This window comes from Herpailurus yagouaroundi, unplaced genomic scaffold (assembly GCF_014898765.1).
Source record: "Herpailurus yagouaroundi ecotype Mexico unplaced genomic scaffold, PumYag 267, whole genome shotgun sequence".
Lineage (NCBI taxonomy): Eukaryota > Metazoa > Chordata > Mammalia > Carnivora > Felidae > Herpailurus > Herpailurus yagouaroundi.
Genome location: NW_024412484.1, coordinates 169,304 through 190,732, shown reverse-complemented (window position 1 = coordinate 190,732; position 21,429 = coordinate 169,304). Strand labels below are relative to the sequence as shown.

The window sequence follows — 21,429 nt, the reverse complement described above, 5'->3', positions numbered from 1 at the left end:
CCCCTGCATCTCTGGGGACCCTCACGCACCCCTGCATCTCGGGGACCCTCACGCACCCCTGCATCTCTGGGGACCCTGACACACCCCTGCATCTTGGGACCCTCACACACCCCTGTATGTCTGGGGATCCTCATGCACGCCTGCAACTCGGGGACCCTCACGAATCCCTACATCTCCGGCCACACCTCCTGCTGCCTCCCTGAAATCTGCCTGCCAGGCTGTCGGCCCTGAGCGGCTCTCTCTCACCCCACCCTCTCCCACAGCCTCACCCAGCTACTCCTCACTGGTTCCCAAACCCTCAGGTCAGGGGCCACACTCTCTGAGAACTCAGGGTCCGCCCGTGCCCCCTCACTGGCCAGTCGTCCCCCTCCAGAGCTCTTGCCACACCGTGGCGTGCCGTCTGCCTCTACCAAATGAGCAAGCACACGGGCTCTGAGGACAGACTGTCCCGGGTCTGACCCGCAGCTCAACTGTGGATGTGGGAAAGCCCAGCCTCCACCTAAGCCTCAGCCCCCCCTCCAACATCTGTCAAGTGGGGACACCCGTGTCCCCCTGGAAGAACGGATGGAAAGCAGGGCATGTGCGAAGGGGCCCGCGCCGTGCCTGTCCCAGGAGAGCCGCCAGTAGGAGCCTCTCATCGGCCTCGTCTGCCGGCCGCGGGGGCCCAAAGACCCTCTGCCCAAGGCCCCCTCCCTGGGAAGCCCCTGCCTGATCCCGGCCCTCCTGGTTACCTCGGAAGCCCTTGCCTCTGGGGGGTCCCTCGCAGGCCCTGCCGCTGGCCTGCTCGCACACCTCGTTGGTCTCCCGGCCCTTGCTCAGACCCAGCTCGATCCCCGGGCCCAGGTGGCCAAACAGCCGGTTGTCCAGGCCCAGCCGCTCCGAGGAGGCCTGGCCGTAGAAAGAGCTGTTGTGCCGCAGGAAGCCCAGGAGCGCGGCCCCGTCCAGCTCCTGGCTCTCCGCGCTCTCCGAGGCGGGCTCTGAGAAGCTGTAGTAGACGGGCTGTGTGCGGCGGGCATGCGGCGGCTGCAGCAGCGTGTACTCGAAGGTGATGGAGGGGCTCCTGCCGTTCTGGTTCCACACCTGGGGAGGAGGAGAAGCGGGACCTCACCCCTTCCACACACGCCGGGAGCGGCCCGGGGCTCGAGGGCCACGAGCCCCCAGAGGAGAGCTGCACTCCGGTCCCGGGCCACCAGAAGCAGCCCCGGCTGCGGCCCACAGCCAAGCCCTTCCCGGGGACGTGCCCTCGACTGAAGGACGGTGCCCCTGCCCGCGCTGTGCTGCTCCCCAAGGGCAGCCGGCCTCCAGAGCCCCGCGAACAGGGGCGCACGCCCAGGGCGGGGCAGAGGGAGCTGTCCACTCGAGGCGTGGGCCGGGAAGGGTGCCCCGAGCACACAGGATGCTCTAAGTAATAAAGCCGACTAAAACCCCATCTGCACTTTATTCCCACCCCGGGTGTAGCTCTGAGAGAAAGTGCCAGTGCACCCCCCAGGGTGGTTCCTGGAAGCTTGGAGAATAAAGGCATAGCAGGTAGTGGGAGCGTGGGAGCGGAGGGAAAGGCTGGAAAATTCGCCAGGTGACCGTTTCCTGCAGGAGCCCCCTGCAGGACATCCTGTTCACCGGCGTGAAAAGAAATTGGCCAGCGAGAAGGCACTGACTTCACTTCGAGGGACACCGTTGAGTGACCGCAGCCCAGGGCGGATGCCAGGAGATGCTGTGATAGAACCAGACTCCCCACGATCATCAGAATAAGGGAGGCCGACGTGGTGGCCGGGAGCCCTGACCCACAGAGACGTCTGCACACGGCGGATAGGACAAAGGACTCCCGGACAAATAAGTGGGACCAGAAAAGGGGCTTCTCAACATGTAAGATCAGAACTTATCAAGGGTGGATATTCAGGGGGCGGAGGACAGCTGCCCCAGAAAAGTCACAGCCCTATCCCATTTCCTGGGCCAGCGTTTGGACCCAGAATCCACTGAATGATGGAACGGCCAGGTCCCCAGGACAAAGGACCCCCCACAAGTGTATATGGTAATGATTCTCCCAGTTCTTCCCCCAAAGAGCCTACAGCCGTTGACTTGGTTAACTGTTTGCTGGAGAAACGGACAGACATTTGGGAACCAGGGTCCAAGTTGTCATTGTTTATCAGGGACCCAAAGCATCATCATCGCCCCCTGTTAGCGTGAGAGCTTGTGGGTGACAAACAAGTGTGGCCCAGGTCTGGCTCACAGTGCGCCCAGCGTGGCTCACCTTGGGTCCAAGGCTTACCCAGTTCCCAAGTCCATTGCTGGTAGTCGGCTCCTTAGCCTGTAGGGTGTGCGCTACCATCGCAGAGAAAGCTCAGCGGAAGCCCGTGACCCCAACCCCTGACCCCCATGCCCATGCCCATCCAAGAGAGTAAATCCAAAACAGAATTGCATCCTGGGGAAACTACAGAGATCAGAGCCACTCCTAATGTTGCCGGAGGATGCGAGGTGGTGGTCCCCATGTGCCCCGCTTCACTCAACGGTTTGGCGCCCATGAAAACAAGACAGATCCGGGAGGATGACGGGGAGCCCTTCCAAACCCAGCCAAGCGGGAGCCTCAGATGCAGCTCCCGGAGCAGATTAACATGACCTCAAGTCGATCACCTGTGGCCACCAACGTGGCAACCAACTTCTCTTCCACCCCCGTGGGGAGGAGGAAGTGGTGTTCGTTCACCTGGAACGGACAAGAGTATACACGTGCGGGTTTGTACCCGGGGCCGTGCTAACTGCCCCATTCCTCGACGTCATACAGTACAGGGGGGTCTGGACCATTCTACAGAACATCACACGGGTCCTCTACGTTGGTGACATCATGTCTACCAGGCCAGCTGAACAGGAAGTGATGCGGGAGGCCTTGGAAAGCCTACGGATTCCAGAAGACCTTACACTGAGCCCTGTGGAGATCCAGTGCCCCACCCCCATCGGCGAACGCTTCAGGGTCAAGTGGCCTAGGGCATGCCAGGACATGCCCTTGAAAGCAGAGGGCAGAGGATCGCATCGCGTTCCCTCCCTTATGAAGAAGAATTCTGGACATAGCATGGCACGTATCCGGAAACGTGGATCCAATCCACATACCGGGTAAAAGCTGCCACCTTTCAGTGGGGGTCCTGCGGAGAAGGGGCTCTACAGTCGGTCCAGGCTGCGGGACAAACGGCCTGCCACTTGGGCCATAACACCCAGCTGGTTCTATAGCGGCGGGGAACGATGTCACACGGGGTTTCTGGCAAGCCTTGAAAGGAAGAGGATCACGCAGTCCTCCAGCGTTCTGGAGCAAAGCCATGCCACCCACGACAAATATCACATCATTTCGAAAAGAGCTTGTGACATGCTACCGGGCCTTTTGGAGACGGAACCCTTTGACCACGGGACATCGAGTGACTCACGCAGCCAGAGCCGAACTCCACCGAGTGACACAGCCAGGAGTTACACAGCCACCCGTCGTAAGATGGAAATGTCACATCCAGGATTAGGCACCATCAGAGCAGAGGACAAGACCGCTGGCTCGGCAGGTGACTGAGACTCTCATCACCCGAGGCCCCTGCCCTGACATCTCTCAGCTCACAATGACAGGTGCACAGGGTACCGTTAGGGTGAAGTCTGAGAGGAGAGAAAGGGCCAAACTTGATTCAGAGACAGGTCAGCTTGGCACGGGGCGGGGGAGGGCGGCATGAGCGGAAAATGGGATCTGTTTCACTGGAGCCCCGTTCAGGGGTGGCTTCAAAAAAACTGCACTGAGGGGGGCGCCTGGGTGGCGCAGTCGGTTAAGCGTCCGACTTCAGCCAGGTCACGATCTCGCGGTCCGTGAGTTCGAGCCCCGCGTCAGGCTCTGGGCTGATGGCTCGGAGCCTGGAGCCTGTTTCCGATTCTGTGTCTCCCTCTTTCTCTGCCCCTCCCCCGTTCATGCTCTGTCTCTCTCTGTCCCAAAAATAAATAAAAAACGTTGAAAAAAAAATTAAAAAAAAAAAAAAAAAAACTGCACTGAGGGAAACTCCTCCCGGGGGGCTCTACGGGGCGCGTGTGGGATCATCTAATCTGTAGGAAAAGCACAGCAGCCCGAGGTGAGAATACACACTGCCTCGTGGGCAATGTACATGGTTTGGGTGGCGGCTCAGGATCCTGGGTGGAAAGGGCTTTGAGAGGGGGTGAGGAGGTCTGGAGGAGACACGTGGGGATGGGTCCATGCCATAGGCAGAAGATGGGAGTCGCCGTGTCCCTCGTTAATGCGCCCCTGGGAGCATCCCCCCATGGGAGGGACACCAGACACCAGGTTATAGGTGAAATGGCCTTGCCAGGTGACACAGGCCAGCCTCTGCCATCAGTCCCCCCCACTGATGGCACAACAGGTGCATGACGGGGATAGCCACGGTGGCAAGGATGGGCACCATGCGTGGCCCCAAGGGCAAGGGCAGTCACTCACCAAGCCCCCCAGCACCGACAGAGACTGACATGCGGCACCGTGCCTCGAGGGGCCGTCAGCTCTTTGACGGCCAGCGGGCTACGTTAGACACCCTTCTGTCCTAGCAGGGAAGTGACCGCGAGGTTGCCTTTCCTGACCACAGCGCCTCCGGCCCCCAAACCCAAGGGCTCCCAGAGCATTTGATCCGCTGAGGCAGGATGGCACGTGACACCGCATCGGACAAAGAGACCCATGTCACAGCAAAGGCGGTGCCTCAGCAGGCACTTGACCGTCAGATGCACAGGCTGCGTCACCCAGACGCTGCAGCCTGATGCGACCGCGCACGCTGAGACCACGGTGCCACGTAGAGAGGGCAGGACCCTGCGAGGATGAGGGGCCGGGGTGCCCTCCACGACGCAGTATACAAGGAATCGCCCCGACACGGTGGACATGCGTCCCCACCGGGCAGACAGCGTGGGCCCGGGAAGCACAAAATGGAAGTCGCCTCCGCAATCGTTCCCAGTGACCCAGTGGGCATTTGGGGTTTCTAGTCCCTGCGGCTTAGGGTCTGCAGGTCTACAGGTCCTGATGCAGGGAAACACCTCCACAAACGGGAAGCTGTGACCGCCACCTGGGCCATCTGGCACCCTGTGCGCAGAGAGAAGCCGGAGAGGAGTGGCCGCCCCAGCAGGGGGATTGACCCTGACCACCAAGGCCGGGTTGGGATGCTTCAACCCTAGGGGCAGAGAATATATCTGGTTCCCTGCTGCCCCACTGGGGCTCCTCCTGGTATCGCCCTGCCCGTGGCAACGGGACAAGGACAGGGATGGAAAAGGGCCCCGAAACCAGGAGCCCAGACCCCTCGGGTAGGAGGGACAGGGACACCTGGCCAGGTGAGCCACCTAGACTAGCAGAGGAGAATGCGGAGTGGGTAGCGCAGGAGGCAAGTGATGTGATTGGCTGGCAGCCCAGGCTAGCTGCCGGTCACCTCGCCAGCCTTCCCGGGGAGGAAGCCAGCCAGAATTCTAGAGGAGTCCTTCCTGCCAAGCATTCCACCCAGCAAATGGGTACCAGCGGGCACAGCGGCGAGCCCCCGGGCCCCACCCTTCAGTGAGCTGCCTGGAGTGTGCTGGGGACAGTTCATAGCGAGCCCTGCCCCCAGGAACGTCCCTCGGCCAAAGAGAGCCGCCTCTCCCGAGGCCACGCCCATCCCCGTGGCTTCCAGCAACTGGGCCATGCCTCTCCGCCTCAAGTCCAGGGGACTCGAGGGGCCACTGCGACCCCAGAGCCCCCGCTGGGATCAACTGAGGCTCTGACCACACCGGCAGCACGGCTCAACATCTCCCTCTGTCCAGGCCTGTCCCCCTCACCCCCTCACGGCCACTGCTCCTGTTACCACACCCTAAACCCCGCCACTCACAGACCCTTCCTGGGATCCTGACCTGCAACACAGCTCCTGCGGGCAGGCAGGGAAGCCAGGCAGCCGGCCGGCCTGCCTCAGGGGCAGCTCCAGGGGCAGGCGAAGAAATACGTGGCCCCCATTAGATTCTGGGGCCATCCAGGGACGCTCTGCAGCCAGGAAGCAGTGTGGGGAGGTGGCGGGGGCGGGGGGGGGGGGGGGGGCCCCCGCGATTGGAGACCCCTCTGGCAGGGCACTTAGACACACAACCGGCTCCAGCACCAGGCCGACCCGGGCCCCAAGGCCGGCCGCACCACCAACAGGTCCGTGATGGCAAGTCAGTAATCTCTGTGTGCCCAGGTTTCTACAAAGTGAGGATCTAAACGCCCACCACGGTGGGATCCAGAAATCATGCCAGGTCGGGCGGGTAGGCTCTGGCCCCGCCATACCCCTCAGCTTCCACGAACACCCGCAGACCTTGAAAAACACCAGAACTGCCCACCTGGGCGTCACCTGTTTCCAGGGACGAGTCCTTGTACATTTCCTCGACGCCAGGCCACCAAGCAACGACACTTGTTTCTAGACGCTAGCCATGGGAACGCTCCCAGGGAGCTGAGCAGAGCAGGTCCAAACTCTCCCGCCCTCTCCTCGCCCCTGTGCTGTGCCCCCAGAAACCGTGAGCATCCAGGGAGGTAGCGGGGGGGGCCACAGGCACTGCCTGGGCCCCCCAGCACTGAGGACCTGGCAGAGAGGCCACAGTGCCGATGCGGCCGGGGCAGGGAAGTACGCGGGGGGTACCAACCCCCACCTATGGAGTGGGGGAGGGGGCCTGCGTCCCCGTCTACTTCCTGTCCTTAGCAACCCCGCAGATCGTGATGACTGCAGTCCACCGGGGCGCTAACGGCCGTGGCAAGTGAATGAATGAATGAGTGAATGAATGAGTGAATGAATGAATGGTTACTTGGGTGAGGGCTGAGACAGTGGGTGGCTGGGTGAGCGAGGGGACGGGCACATGAAGCAACGCATTAATGAGCTGATAGAGGCTAAGGACAGGAATCAAACCCCCCGAGCGGATGGGTGCACAAGGAGTGACCGAGCGCGACCCTCGCCACGCCGGGCGGGGACGCTGCCTCGTGCACACACACCCTGGGGCCACGGGACGGCGTTGGCGGCCCGAAGCCCGCGGCTCACGCACCATGACGTTCAGGCCCTGGTTGGTGGGCCCCTGTGCCACTATGTACTCGATGCCGGTCTCGTAGACGTCCATGGGCCGCCGGTATTTGACCACGGTGCCCGCGATGTTGAAGTTCTTGGGGCTGTCCACCTTGAAGTTGCCGTTGAAGAAGTAGAAGCCGGCTTCATCCGCGAGAGCTAAAGGAGCACAGGGCAGAGCCACCTGGTCACATGAGCTGGACGAGCCACAGGGAGGACGGGGCGGTGGGCGGGGGGGGGGGGAACAGGGAGTGGCCAGTATCACTCACTCAGGCACCTGTGGCCAGCTCACCCCCGCGACCCTCCCCGAATACCCCGAAGACAGGACACGTCCTCTCGTGGGGGAGTCGGAAGCTCCGACCGTGTCCAGCATGTGGCCCTGGCCAGCGAATGCTAAGGAGAGGTGTGTGCGCTTTCCCATCAGGAGGTGGAGGTGGCTGGCCCGGGGCCCACTTGGTGTCTCTGGTCACCTCTAAAGAGGCCAGAGTCTGGAGGTGATGAGTAGCATAGACTAAGCGGCCAAGTGGACCAGGAGGTCAGCGCCCGGGGAAGGCATGCTCTGGACAGCAGGCACTGGCCGGCTCAGGGCAGGGCCATCAGCCCGGCCCTGCTGAGAACTCACTTTGTGACCCTGGGTGAGTAATCCCTGCCCAGCTTCCCACCTTGGGAAGGGAGGGGACCACACGTGGGGAGGGGACCTCCATGCCCCTCCAGGGTCCACACTGAGCTTTGTGATCCTGGGTGAGTAATCCCCGCCCAGCTTCCCACCTTGGGAAGGAAGGGGACCACACATGGGGAGGGGACCTCCATGCCCCTCCAGGGTCTACACTGAGCGACACTGCAGCCCTGGCCTGCCTGGCCCAGAACGCTGTCCCACCAGCGCCGGCAGGCCCTTCCAGACCACCCCAAGCTGGCCAGCGCCATGCCGACACCGGGAGCCATGACGTTCTGTGGCCCGTGCTGCCGTGACCAGGCTGGCCTTTTACCCCATCAGTCCATTCTCCCAGGCGTGGCTGAGGGCAGCCCCGGGCACATTCTCAGTCGCCCTCTCATTGAGACGGGGTGTGGGTGGACACTTGGAACAGAGGACCTCAGAAGGACAGCCACTCCCAGGGCCTGACCCAAGCCTGATGACGCCCAGACAGCAGGAACGTGCGTGCAGCCCTCAGCAGCCCGTCTCCTGCCAACCCCGGAGGCCGGGACAACTCTCCAGAGCTGGGGTGATTTTTCAGGGCAGCTGGCCCTTCCCTGGGGCTGCGGAGGGCTCGCAGGGTGCTCGGGGCCTCGGGCCCAGGGGATGGGAGTGAGGAGGCAGGCTCCACACGGTGGGGGACAGCGTGTCTTTCAGAGGGTGTCCTCTGAGCCGGTTCCGGAAGCTGGCCGGAGGGAGGGGAAGGGTTCAGTTTCCAGAGCTCCTGATGCAATCCGAGCGGGGGGGCCATCCGTTTATTATCAGGCAGACGCAGCAAGCAAGACTCGTCTGCTGGAAAAATACCCTGGACGCAGCGACGTCAGAAAATACCGTGAGTGAGGGTCCAAGCTGCGCCTCCTGGGGCGCGTGCCGGCCCGGCCTCCAGGTACGTGCATAGGGTTAAATCCCGGCCGGCATCCAAAGCCTGTTTCCTGACAGTAATGACCTTCCTTCCTGCGGCTCTGCCTCTGCTCCGAGGCTGCCTTTGCTGTTTCCACGCGGCTGTTTCAAGAGCCATTTCTCTGCAGCCAGCTCTGAGGACACCGTGTTTCCTGGCCTCGCCGCCCTCCCAGCGGGGGACAGAGCCACCGGACTGGCAGAGGCCTGGCTCCCGAACTCGGGTGGTGGGGCCGGGGGCCTGGAGTGTGCAGAACTGCCGGTGTGGGGGCCGAGGGCCCAGGTTCCACCGTGGGGACCTTTAGCAGAGTCCCCACCCGCGGCGTCCCCCGAGAAGGGCGGGTTTCACCCAGCCGTCCTGGCTCTCCCACGCTGCCCTGAGACACGGGCGTCGGGACCAGCTCCCCTGCCCGGGCCCCCCCCCCCCCCCGCCCGCCCGCCCCCACCCAGGGCAAGGCCACGTGCAGAGCAGCTAAGTGGTGTCAGCACCCACCCACCCGAGCCAGGAGGGCCTCGGGCTGCACCCCGGGGGGCACAGTCAGGGCAGGCTGTCAGGACAACGCTCCAACTACAGAGGCAGCCTTTCCAGAAACTGCCATCAGCTCGGGGCCTCACTTATGCAAATAAGCCCAGAATCCTCACGTCGTCCAAGGCCCCCGACCGACCAAGGTCCAGCTGCCCCGCACAGACCATCCAGGGGCGAGAACCTCCACCAGGGAGCCGCCAGGCCCGAGTCTGAGTCTCGCTTCTGCTTCGTGCGGCTGAAGGCCTCCAGCGGGGCCACCTCCGTGCTCTGGATCTACCTCAACCTACTCGCCTCCTGAGTCTCATCCTTGTGCCCTGGGGGAGGGGCGGTCAGAGATCCCACCTCCAGCACCTCCAGCTTTGGCCTGGGCCAGGCTCTCCGGGGACGGGGACGGGAAGTCACTACGTGTTGTCACGTGTGGGGGTGGGGTCAGCTTCCCTACGAGCCCCCCCTCCGACACACACGTCCACACACAGCCAGGTCAAGTTCCGGCTTCTGGGGCCTGACTCTCCTGCAGGACGGATCCAGGGGCAAGAATCCACCCATACGTGTGGCCCCACACACACCCACAAGTCCACACGAGGCAGCACCCAGGCCCCGCACGCGTACCTAGGACATCGGCAGACTTCTTCCGCTCCACAATCTGAATGTCTCGGGCACCGGCCGGGATGTGGGTCACCAGAGAGTAACCTGGGGGACATCGGATGACAGTGAGCCGCGGGCCGGCCCCGCTCAGTTGGAAAGTCACCACCCTCCTGTGCTCTCGGTGGGGGAGGGGGGTGCTGTCTAAGGGCAGCCCCACCCTCAACAGCTGCACCCGGGCCCAGACACGAGTCCAAGGCCCTGCAGACACGCACTGTGCCACCCCGGGGACGGGCTCGGGTTCACCCAGGTTCCACGACCCTCTCCTACAAAGGCCCTGCCCCAGCCCCTCTGGAGGGACACCGTGGGCCACAGGGACCTTAAATCTGCTTGGGGTCAAACAGACCGGGGTCCTGCTCTGCCACATGTCACCAAGATGATTCTGAAAAAAGTCACTGGAGCTCTTGGGCCTCAGTTTCCTCATCTGCACACAGGGATGATGGCTCCCACTCTGCGTCACGTGGGAAGATCTCTGCATAGCACAGGGCCTGGCCCCAAGGGCATAGTCAGTCTTACTATTTTAAAGGCCCGTGTTGGCCCAGCACCATGTTGATTTAACAGACTTGCTAACACTCAGAGACGCAGGTGGGCAAATACAGCTGAGGGCCGTAGAAGGTGGGGAGGCAGCCGTGGGGACCCCCACAGAGACGCCCAACGGCGGGACTGAGGGTCTAGGGGGGCCGGGGTCTGAGGAAGGGACAGGTGCTGCCAGCACAGCCTAGAGGGTGGTCTGGGGAGGAGACCCCAGAGGAGAGATTCCGAAAGCCCTAAGATAGAAAAGTCTCCCAGGAGGGAACAGTGGCAGCGAGGGGCCTCGCCCCCCTGTGCAGGCGCCCAAAGGCCCTGAGCCAGAGTGCGCCGAGTGGCTCCTTGGGGGGCAGAGCGGGAAGCTCTGGTCTGCAGTGTAAACCGCGCCCCACCCCCACCCCCGCCCCCGCCCGTCTCAGGCTCCCCGAGGGCTGGGCCGCCGGGCGCAGGCAGAGCAGGGGAGAGGCACACACTAGCCCGCCTCGCCTCCCTCGACAGCGTCTCCCCTACACGCCCATAATACACACAGCGGTGAAGTGAACAGGAAATGATGATCGGGCTTAATTGCCATTTATTCAAACGTGGGTTTAAATACGTTCATTTTTAAATTAGCAACCGGCTCACAAGATTCCTGCGCATCTGATAACGGCTCTTGCACGGCCCAGGGCCGTCGGCGTGGTTAGGGCGCTCGCGTTTATCAGGGGAGACTGTGGGTCAGCGCTTAGGACCACAGGCCCAGGAGCCAGGCTGTCTGGGTTCAGACCCCGCTCTGCCACTCCCGGCTGTGTGACCTCAGACTAGTGTCTTCACCCCTCTCTGCCTGTTCCCGCGCCCGTGGCACCCGTCCGGGACCTGCCTCGTAATGTGCGAGGCACGAACGCCTCGGCCCGGGCGCAGGAAGGACTAGGTGGATGTCGCGGGGTTGGAAGCGTCAGCCCCAGGCCCCCACGCCGGGAGTCCACGGGACACGGCCCTTAGGTGCTCAGAGACACGCACTGCCATCTACACGTCCCGGGATCTGGCAAGGAGCAGCCTCTCCCTGTCACGCTGGCTGTGGGTCCTTCAGACACGTGTCCGGCTGCTCTGCCCTGGGCCCTCCATTTCAGACCCTCCCTGCGGTCTTCATCCAGCCCCTCCTCAGCCCAACAGACCCATCCCCGGGCCCCTCGTCTAAGCCCTAACGTTAGCTCTGAAATTATCCCTCCTGTGTGGGGTGGACACGGTCAGGGTCCCCGACAGCCGGGTCCACGGAGGCTCCAACTAGTCCGGACCTGCCCAGCCTCACTAGGGAACCTTGAGCAGGCAACTCCCATGCAGGCCTCGGTTTCCTCATCTACTAAGTGGGTTTCCAGCGCCCTGCTTTTCCCAGTCTGAAGGCTGTGATAACCCAGGTTGACCCCATAAGCATTTGGAGAGACCCAGAAATGCAGTCAGTGTAGTACTGAGTGCTAAAGTGACACCGTTGCAAAGTACAAAGTCCTGTCACAGGCAGAGACCCCCAAATCCCCACCTGTCCTCCACCCCTCCCCCCGCCAGCCCCTGCAGAGCCAGGCCTAAAGGGGCATCCTGGGTGACCCACCAGCCACTGCCCAAGGGAAGGGAGGGGCCTTGTGCCTCGGTTTCTCCCTTTTGGGTGCTGCCGCAGAGGCCAAACACGATCCCCCAGGCGAGGGTGCACTCATGCACCCGGTATTCAGTAGGCAGTCAACAAAGAGCGGCTCAGTAGCCCCGGCCAGAGGGGGCCTTCCGGAGCACCTGGCCGGCCCGCCTGGGCACAGCAGGGACGTTCAGGTGGCCGAGAGCGAGGGAGAGGAGCTCACGAGGAGGCACCCAAGGCCGGAGACAGCGCGCAGCGGGCCCGGACGGGGAGGGGCGAGGCGCGGTGGGGGGGGGGGAGGGGCTCTTACCGAGGTGGGCGTTCCCTTTGCGGTAGTTGCCTGTCACGTGGGTGCAGCTGCTACCGTCCCCCTGGCAGACACCGCACTTGTCCAGCGTGTGGGTGGAGAAGAGCACCCCGTCACAGCCGATGGGCTGCAGGAAGGGAGGCGGAGAGGGCCGCTGGGAGGGCGCTGCGACCCGGGCCCCCGGGGCCGCCACTGCCACAGGAGGACAGGCGGGGCGGTCAGCGCAGTGAGACCAGTGGTACTTTTGCTACAATGTTTAACAACCTCACATTTTCCAGACACGCAAACCCCTCGCAGGTCGGTGAGCTTGCAGGACGTGCCGTCGCGGGCCGGGACCATGAGCTGCCGCTGACCGTCCACGGTGGTGCAGTGCAGGTCGCACGGCTTGCTGGAGATGTGGACGTAGTCGTCTGACGGGGAGACGGAGGGTCTCAGGGTGGGGGGGGCGGGGGGGGGGATTCAGGAACTTCCTGTCCCTCCTGCCGAGACCCGCCTTAGCTCCTCCCACCCATTGCGCGAAGGGAAGAACTGAGGCCGGGAGAGCAGAAGCGACGGATCCCCCTACAGACGGTCCCGGGCGGCCTGGCACCTGCTCCGTGAGTGAGAGAGGCCGACTCCTCTTCACGGTGGCCTGTGACCTGACCCCTCCCGCCAGGCCTCACCGTCCACCTGCCCACCCCGGGCCAGGGTGTCCCCTCCCCACCGTCCCCAGAAGGGAGCCGTCGGGTGTGGAGGGGCCGCCCTCGCACTCTGCTCCCCACTGGGCAGCCCAGGGCCTGGTACCGGGGTACAGGGGTTTCCACTGGTGCGTCCGCCCGTCGTACACGCGGGAGTTGAAGGAGATGCATTGCTCCTCCCGGAAGCTCCTCCCGTCCGGCGGACACTCCTGCGGAGCGAGCGAGAGAGCAAGAGAGAGAGAGAGAGAGAGAGAGAGAGAGAGGAGGCTCCAGGAGGAACTCGGCCCGACAAAGGCATTTTTGTCCCGGCTGAGCAGGAAGTGGCTGCGGCCGGGCTGGGGTGGCCTCTCGTTCTCCCTCAGTCCCACTCGCTTTCTGGAAGGAGCAGGGGGCAACCGAAAGGGCTGCTGCCTTCCCTCAAACGCCTACATGCCCTGGCCCTCCTGGTGCTCCGGGCAGGGTCCTTCCACGTCCCTGCCACCCCAGCCTCCTCCCCAGAGGCACTGGGGCGCAGAAGGGGCGCCCGGCCTCGGCTGTGCTGGCACTGTCCCCCACTCGCCTGTGGCCCCGGGGCAGAGGGGGGAGGCCTGGGGGTGGGGGGCAGCCGGTCACGCCTGGGGGTAAGTGGGTCTCCCTCCGGAGGAGCTCACAAGCGTCCAGCAGGGGAGCAGACCAGCGATGCCAACACAGGAGCTGTGGCCGCCCGCCTCCCTTCAGGCCCTAACTCCTCGAGCGTGCACATACCCAGAGACGCTCACGGGGACGCAAAGACCCCTATGGCTTGCTGTCTTTCTACCCCACACCTGTTCTGGGTGGTGGCGGGGGGAGGGGAGTTCAGGTCCAGACTGGTTTGGCCCCATTGAAGGGCACCCAGAGGCTGAGGCAGAGTCAGCATCTCCTGTCCCCCCTGGGGAGCTGCAGTGAGACTTCTCACGGCTGGGGACGGGACACCTGGTGACTGTCGGTCTCCCAGCAAGCACCTGGCACAGGACTTGTGAGCAGCCTGAGATCTGCACGTTAGAGGCCGCACGTGAGCCCCCGCCCCCAGCAGAAGCCAGTCCTCACCCCTGCGCATGCACAGCACAGATGTGATCCGAGGCGTAAAGGGGGCTCTGAGCCCAGGACCCCTCAACCCTCCTTCTCTTCAACCGGAAGTAAGGGCAGACCCGGCGCAGAGTGCCTGGAGGGTCTGGGGGGCCACCTGAGACCGGCCTAAGGAGCTTGGGGGTAGGGCTGCGGTCCCGCCCAGGCGGGGCCTCACCTGCAGTCTGCACAGTTGGTACCTCTTGGACGTGCCCGTGCAGGTCCTGTTCCCCGCGCCCGTGACCGACGTCCTCCTGGAGGGAAGACCCGGGCTCTGAGCTGGGGGCTGGGGGCCGTGGGCTGCGGGCACCGACCGTGCCCCTGCTCCAGACGGCCTCTGGGCTGGGCCCCGGAAGCCCCCCCCCTAATTCCTCTGGCCCCCCACAACTCCACCGCAGCCCAGGGGAGGGAAGATATCCAATTCACCTCTGCACCCCCGGCATAGAGCCCAGGGTTGTACACAGAACTGATAATAATACCAAGAACGTTTACTCCGTACCACTCCATACGTGAGGAAACTGATGTTCAGAGAGATGAAGCGACTTGCCCAAGGTCACACAGCAAGGACGTAGCAGAAGCAAAGATTTGAACTCAGGCCCGCCCGATGGTAACCACTATATCCTATGTTTTTTCCCGTGTGAATTCGACTCGGGTCTTCAGAAAAGAAGGACCAGGAAAGACCTCGCCCCTCGTTGAAAAAAATCCCAAGAAACAGACCATGCCTTCTCACGAGAGGGCTGTCTGTCCCCAGAGCCCCGGGGCAGGGTGAACCCCAGGACACGGTGTCCCAGGACCCGTCGGGAGCCTCGGCCCTGACAGGCCAGCAAAAAGGCTCACTCACCTGGCCTGTGCCGCCTCCACCTGAAGACCCCTCCCGGCCTGAGCCCCCACCCACCTGTCACCCGCTGCCCACCCCCGTGCTAGTCCCACACCTCTGCTGCAGACAGTGCCGCTCCTGGGACGTCACGCCGGCCCCACAGCTGCGGGAGCATGCCGTCCACTTGGTCCACTCTCCCCACCAGTAGGCGGTGGCGTCCGAGCCCCCCTCCAGGCTGTTGGACGTCGGGCTGTGGTCCTGGGCGAGAGTCCCCATGGAAGGTTAGAAGACGCTGGAACGGGACTGGCCCGCCGTCCCTTGCTGTGGTCAGCAGCACACAGCCCGGCTGGGTCCCTCGGCACCCCCGCCCAGGTGTCCAGGCGGTCTTGGAGGGAACTCCCCGGAGGTCGTGGGCCTTAAGTGCTCCCAATCTCGGGATCTGGAACATCTTGGGGGCTTGGCGGGAGCCTGAGGCCACACCGTCCTTGTTTATCTTCTCCCGAGCGGCCTGGGCCCCGGCCTGGGTTCTGCGGGACACAAGCCCACCCCGTCTACACGCCCCCTTCCAGGACTTTGCTCGGAAGGAAGCACTCAGCCCCCTCCAACCCCATCCTGCCCAAATCAGCCAGAGTCCCCGTAGGGACTGGTCTGACCAGCTTGTAAGATGTATTCCGGGGCTGTGTGGGGATCTGGGAGTGCACGCAGGGCTCGCTGGACACGTGCCCTACACCTGCCGCGCAGCCCCTCCCACCTCAGCCCATCTGGGTGAGGGACCCTGCTCCCCACTCACCGTGGCCCCAGTAGATGCCACACGCCCAGCCAGAAGTGCCACAGCCAGCAGGGACCAGACCCAGCGTGAAGGCTGCCGTCTGCCACCCATCCTAGGAAGCAAGGCCACGGTCACTGCCAGGCCAGACCCAGCTCCTCTGACAGCTGAGGAGGGTCCACTTAAGGGAAGAGCCCTGGGGGCCCGCCCAGCACCGAGGCCCAGAGGCTCTCTGGGATTGATTGGTAGTGGCTGCCTGGTGGCCCCGTTGGGGAAGGCGGGTGGGTGATTAACGATGCCTGCCACAGGCACGAGAACCAAGGTAGCGGTGAGCTTGCAAAGCCTGCCCCACCTCCCACCTAAGGGTGCACAGGGATGTGTGCTTTGCCTCTGACCACCTGAGCTCCCTAGAGAGGGCCTGCGGAGAAAAGCAGGGACAGCTGAGGAGGCTGCAGGCCCAGGCCGCACCCGTTGGACGAGGGAGCCAAGCCCCAGACCTCAGGCCGCCATCTCCACTGGGGGAACTGGCCTGAACAAGAGCCCCTGGGGATTTTCACCTGCTCAGTGCTAGCTGCCCACCTGGGACAGTGATCTCCCTGCCAGCCACACGGGGCTGCTGGAGGGGCCCATGGATGCCACCCGCTCCGCCAGCCCCTTCCCCTCCCTGGCCCCTGCTACCCCTGCCCTGGAGGGGGCAGGGCCCGGAACCCTCAGGGATCTCAGGCCGCACAGAGTCCAGGCGCCTGTGTCCCTCCCTTGTCCCCCGGGGTGTGGAGTCAGGGCAGACCAGAGCTACGGGGCTGTCTCTTCCCCAACAAGTTAGCACTGTCAGCCCCAAACACCCCTCGACCTCCCTGCCAGGGGTCAAACCAAGGGGAGCCCTTAGCCTCCCCTATCTGCCTCAGCTGTGTGGACGCCTACCTCCTAGAAGGGAGGCACGGGGGCCTTTGGCGGCCTCTGTCCAGGATCTATCTCAGGTCCTGAGTGTCACTTGCCAGCAGGTCAGAGAAGGGGTTTCAGAAGCCGCCAAGCCTGTCCCCCTACAGCCTGGAAGCGACAGAGGGGAGCCAAGTTGCCCAAAGCCACACAGCAAGGTGGCCAGATACCCGCCGCCCCCCCCCCCCCAGACCACAGTAGACTCAGGGACTCGTCCCCTGCCCCCGGCTACTTTCAAGGAAGAAGGTGTGAAACTCCCCCCCCCCCCCCGCCAGCCCCGAAGCCAACTCCAAATCTGCCCCCCTCCCCTTGCAGGGCTGACACCTGCAGATCTGCGGGAGTCCCGCCAGTGACGCCCGTGCGTCCTAAGAATGTCACCCTGGAGTTTGGAGCCGGAGTCCTCGAGACCCCCACGTCCCCGGCTGCCTGCCTGCCACCCCCCCCCTGGCTGCTACCCCTCCCCCGCAGGCCTCCACCTACAGCCCCCCCTGCGTGCCCCCCCAGCTTCACACAAGCACAGAGCACCCCCCTCGGCAGCCCCATTGGCCAGTCGGTGCCCCAGCTCCTGCCTGCTGAGCCGAAGACAGGTGCTGAGCCGGCCCCACACTTGGTTTTCATTAAGGCTCCCAGACACCGCTGGCCACAGGCCAGGTCCGGCTCACGCGGGATCCATCCCTCCCTGGGGTCCAAAAACAGCCACCGGCCGGCAGGAGAGGCTTGCCGTGCAAAGACCGGCTTCAGGCGCCCGAGGCTGGGAGCTGAGGGTCCGGACCCCTCCCCGTGAGCCCTCCTCCTGTTACATAACGGCTCCCCGGGGGGGGGGGGGGCTGGGGGATGCTCTGGCCCCCAGCCCCCTCAGAGCTCCATCCGTGCCCCGGGAGGGCCGCGGGGGGGGGGGGGGCAACGCGGGAAGGCGGAGGTGGCCTACCTGGCCCCCGGGTCAGCAGGTCGTCCTCCCGGGGAAGGGGGCAGAGCCGCTGTGCGAGGGAGGCGCCAGGTGCCGGGAGCAGGGGGAGGCTCAGAGTGCAGAGGGCCGCGGGCTCTGCCCCTCGCCCGCCCTCCTCCTCCCCCTGGCCGCCTCCGTCCTCCACTTCAAAGAGCACCCACGAGAGGGGGTTCCCGGGGAGGCGCGCAGCCCAGTGGCGGCTCTGTGGCGCGGCCGCCTTTATAGCTGTCAGGCAGACAGGGAGGAACTCACACTTCCCACCAGGCTGCTCCCCCGCCCGCCGCCGGCTGGCCTGGCGCACACTTTAACCCACTCCGCGCCTCTGGAGCCCGGCCAGGCCGGCCCAGCTGCCTGCCGACTGCGGCCTCGGCGGCGGCCCAGAGCAGCGAGCCGCGAGCGGGGAGGCCGCCTTCCCGGGTCCGGGACGGGGAACACGCGTTGGGGCGTCCAGGCGGAGCAGCCGCGGGCCCGGGGTCACGGGGGAGGTTGGAGGTGGCAAACCCCAGCCCCAGCCTCGGCCCGGTCCGGCTTCTGCCTCGGGAGGGGATCCGGTCCTCCGGTGCTCCCCAGAACGGGGTCCGGGGATGTAGGAGACAGCCGGTCTGACGGCTCCGTTTTACGGATGGGAAAGGTGAGGTCCGGGCCACCCAGCCGGCCCTGGCAAGGTCCTCCTGAGGAGCAGACGCCTATGCGAGCGGAGGGACGAAGGGAGACCCAGTGGCGGCTCAGCCAAGGGTTCCGGGGAAGGGACAGAAGTGCCCGGGTGCTGACCGGACGGCCGACATGGCCAGGGCCGGTGCGGGGCCGGGGGGCTGGGGAACCAGCCCGGCTGGGCCCAGGCCAGTCGGGCAGCCCCTGGCAGGCCAGACCCGTGTTCCTGCTGAGTCAGAGTGTGGAGCAGAGGACGGAGCAGGCAGCACACGCTCCGGCGTCCGGGCACCCGGGAGGACCCCGGACTCTGCAAGCGGTCCCCGAAGCAGGGCCTGGCACCCACCGCTTACACACCAGCCTCCTCCCTGGAGCCCGTCCTCCTGGAGCCCACCATGTAAGGTCTTCTGAGCCATCTCAGCCGCCCCCCTGCCTCTGCTGCGCAGGGGTCATAGGTCCACACGGGCACCTGGGGATCCCCCTCCTCCCCTCCATCCTCCCTGCCACAGGAGCTACGGTGAGCTCCTTCGGCGGCCACCTTGGGTGGCTGAGAGTTATCCCGTCCCCGTGGCCTGTCTGGCCGCCGACAGGAACAGTGGAGAAGGAGTAAGAGTAAAACAGCACCGCCCGCTCCCGTGCATGGAGCCCTTCCCGGGCACCGGGAGCTATGAGGCCAGCATCTTCGCTACGCCCATTTTGCAGATGGACAGACTGAGGCTTCAAGTCCCACATCCGGTAAGGGGCCCATCAGGGACCCCAGCACTCTTGCTGATCGTGTCCTCTCCATCCGCAGGGTTCTCCCATGATATCTGTCCTCCCCGGAATATGGGGGAGGGGGGACTTGTCCATCTCATTTTCCCCTTGGGGCCGCTGGGATAGTCACTGTGACCAAGACTTGAACCCAGCTCCACACTGCCCCCTGCGGCCGGTGTGCTGAAGTGCAGACAGGACGGAGCCTGTCCCCGGGCACCTTCTGGAGCCCAAGCACCCACGCGCCGCGGCCCCGCCGGGCTCAGGCCCCGGCCCTCACAGACACAGCCGCCATCCCCTCCCCTCCAGCCAAGCGCCAGGGCCCGGCACCCCCTGGCACGGTCCCGAAACTCCCAGCGTTTCTGGCTCCACAGCCAGCCAGCACCAGGGTGACTAATGGTTTCCCTTGGGAGGGACCCCACGGCCAACCGACACAAACACCCCCAGCGCCTTCTCTGAGCCCGGCGGGGCAGTGCCCGGGAGACAGGCCTGGGGGCCCCCCCGCCCTGTGACCTCCTGCAGGCGTGTGACCCTCCCAGGTGCCTGCCACGCTTCCGCCCCACCCCAGCCTCCACCTGGAGGAACCCGCCAAGGTTCTCCCCCGAGGGTCACCGGTGAGCCCCCAAACTCCAGACCTGCAGGGAGCTGCACCTGCTGCTTTTTCTGCTGGTGGCCTGGGAACGTCAGGAGAGAACTCAGGAGCCAGGGAAGGCTTCTGGGAGGCCCCCCAAGACCCTAGGAATTTGGGGTGAAGACTAAAGCACAGGCAGGACTGTGCTCCGAGTGTGGAGAGCTGTTGGCCCCGGGGGGAGCTGGTGAGGGTGGGCCTCCTGGGCCACAGGCCATAGGTGCCCTGGGGACTCACTTCACAGGGTCCCAGCGAGGCTCTCGGGGCAGGAACCCGGAGCGCCCTCCCGAGGAGGCTCGGGGCCGCTGTGCTCAGAAGGGACCCACGCTTGCGGCCGTCACTGTACTGAAAGTCTTAATAATGTTACGCTTGGATCCGTATTCTGGAAGTGACATCCTAAGGGACGAGGGAAGCACACACTGGGGCTTGGAGCCTTGGCTCAGGCACGGTCCACCTCCCTCCGCCTCCCCGGTTCTTGACCACCCGACCCCTGCCAGCCCTGACCCAGCCACCGCAACTGCCTCTGCCCTCCACGCTGGGTGGGATCCCGGGTACCCGTGAGGGTGAACGCTCATCCGGGAGTATCCTCGTGCCCAAAGGAACACGGCGTTAACCCTCGGATAGAAAATAACACGGTCCGTCCGGAGAATCGGGGAGGAAAGAAGCTCTGTCCTGCTTTTTGAACAAAGGCCCCCCCATTTTGCACTGAGCCCCACAAATTACCCAGCGGGGTCGCTGCCTCCTGGCTGGGTCCCTCCTATGGTTCAAACTGCGTCTGGGCTCCCTGGAGTCACTACGAGTATTTTGAGCCCCTGTCTCAGGTCCTGTTCCCCACTTTGTGGAACCCTTCTTTTGCACCCATCTGGACATGCTCAGCACCCCCAGCCGATCTTCTAGGGCCACCTCCTCCAGGAAGCCCTTGGGACTTCGTTGAGGCTTCTCATGTCGGGCCAGAATGCTCTTCCCTGACCGGCAGCTGAGACCCCCACAGAGCGGGGACCGCTCCCAGGTCACAGGGCATCTTTGTGGGGCCGGCTCGTAGCAGGTGCTCGGTTAACAAAGGGGCGGATGTGTGTGGTGGCTCCTGACGCCAGGGCCCCCTGTCCTCTGAGGTTCTCCGCTCTCCGGAGGCGGAGCTCCCTGCTGGCCTGCTGACGTCCCCCAGGGCCTTTGCCGCATGGAGACCCCACCCGCCGCCACCTGTGGGTCCCAGCTGTGTTTTAGGAGATGTCTTGCCACTGGAGCCTTCTGGATGTCCGAGGAGGAGCTTGGAAGCGGGAAAGCAGGCACACTTCTAACGTCGCCAAGCAGGGGTGTGGGAAAACAGGAGGCAGACCGTGAGGCAAGCTCAGGGGGGAGGAGAGATCCAGGGCACGGGAGGGGCGCGGGGTGCCATGAGGTGACGGGCTGGGGGTGCTGGTAGCTGAACAGCCACACGCGGAGCCAGGCCCTGTGCTGCCCGGCAAAGTGTCCAGAGCGGAGCCCAGAAGCATGGGGACCACGGCCAGAGCGTGTGTGAGGCGGGTCCCCCTGCCCCGGCCACCAGCGGCCTGCCCGCCCTCCTCCTCTTCTCTCTGTCCCCCCAGAGGCGTCCTGGGCGCCTTCTGACAGCGGAGCTTTCCCACCCAACGGGCCCTGGGCCATCAAGGGGCCAGCTTGGAGGTGACCGGCCAGACACCAGAAGAGGACCAGGCCCCCGAGGGCAGCCCCAGCACCATCAGTCTGGAGCTCCGTGAGCTCTGGGGACCCCGTGAGCTCCCTGCCCAGCCCGGGGCAGATGACAACTTTCTCTGCCCCGGGCCCAGGGGCTGGACACTCGGGAAGAACTTCCCCCTGCAGACCACGGGGGTCAGCAGGTGGGAGGCTGGACCACCAAACGGACTTCTTTGTTTCCCTGTCCAACTTTCTCGGCCTTTCTTCTGTCAAGCCAAGGCTCGAAGTTCAAGCGGGGGAACCCGC

General features: G+C 64.5%; 1 protein-coding gene and 1 long non-coding RNA gene across 3 annotated transcripts in view; one reads left to right on the top strand and one right to left on the bottom strand.

Annotated features, from left to right (window-relative positions):
• ADAMTSL2 (ADAMTS like 2) overlaps window positions 1–17,673 on the bottom strand; it is a 34,682-nt gene extending 17,009 nt beyond the window's left edge. Inside the window, exons 1-11 of one of the 2 annotated variants that reach the window (XM_040461524.1) lie at window positions 17,427–17,673; window positions 16,484–16,609; window positions 15,587–15,677; window positions 14,912–15,054; window positions 14,158–14,233; window positions 13,003–13,105; window positions 12,484–12,629; window positions 12,223–12,346; window positions 9,755–9,835; window positions 7,015–7,190; window positions 732–1,080 (exon numbers count right to left, since the gene is read on the bottom strand). In XM_040461524.1, coding sequence (XP_040317458.1) covers window positions 732–1,080; window positions 7,015–7,190; window positions 9,755–9,835; window positions 12,223–12,346; window positions 12,484–12,629; window positions 13,003–13,105; window positions 14,158–14,233; window positions 14,912–15,054; window positions 15,587–15,676 — 1,288 coding nt within the window. In that variant the 5' untranslated portion in view covers window position 15,677; window positions 16,484–16,609; window positions 17,427–17,673. Of the gene's footprint in view, window positions 1–731; window positions 1,081–7,014; window positions 7,191–9,754; window positions 9,836–12,222; window positions 12,347–12,483; window positions 12,630–13,002; window positions 13,106–14,157; window positions 14,234–14,911; window positions 15,055–15,586; window positions 15,678–16,483; window positions 16,610–17,008; window positions 17,225–17,426 lie in introns of those variants that run through there. The other variant, XM_040461525.1, reaches the window with a different exon arrangement.
• Window positions 17,674–18,569: 896 nt separating this feature from the next.
• Window positions 18,570–19,619, top strand: LOC121021236 (uncharacterized). The gene is made up of 2 exons (XR_005786467.1): window positions 18,570–18,827; window positions 19,365–19,619. It is a non-coding gene; the product is annotated as an uncharacterized LOC121021236 (long non-coding RNA).
• The last annotated feature ends 1,810 nt before the right edge of the window (window positions 19,620–21,429 follow it).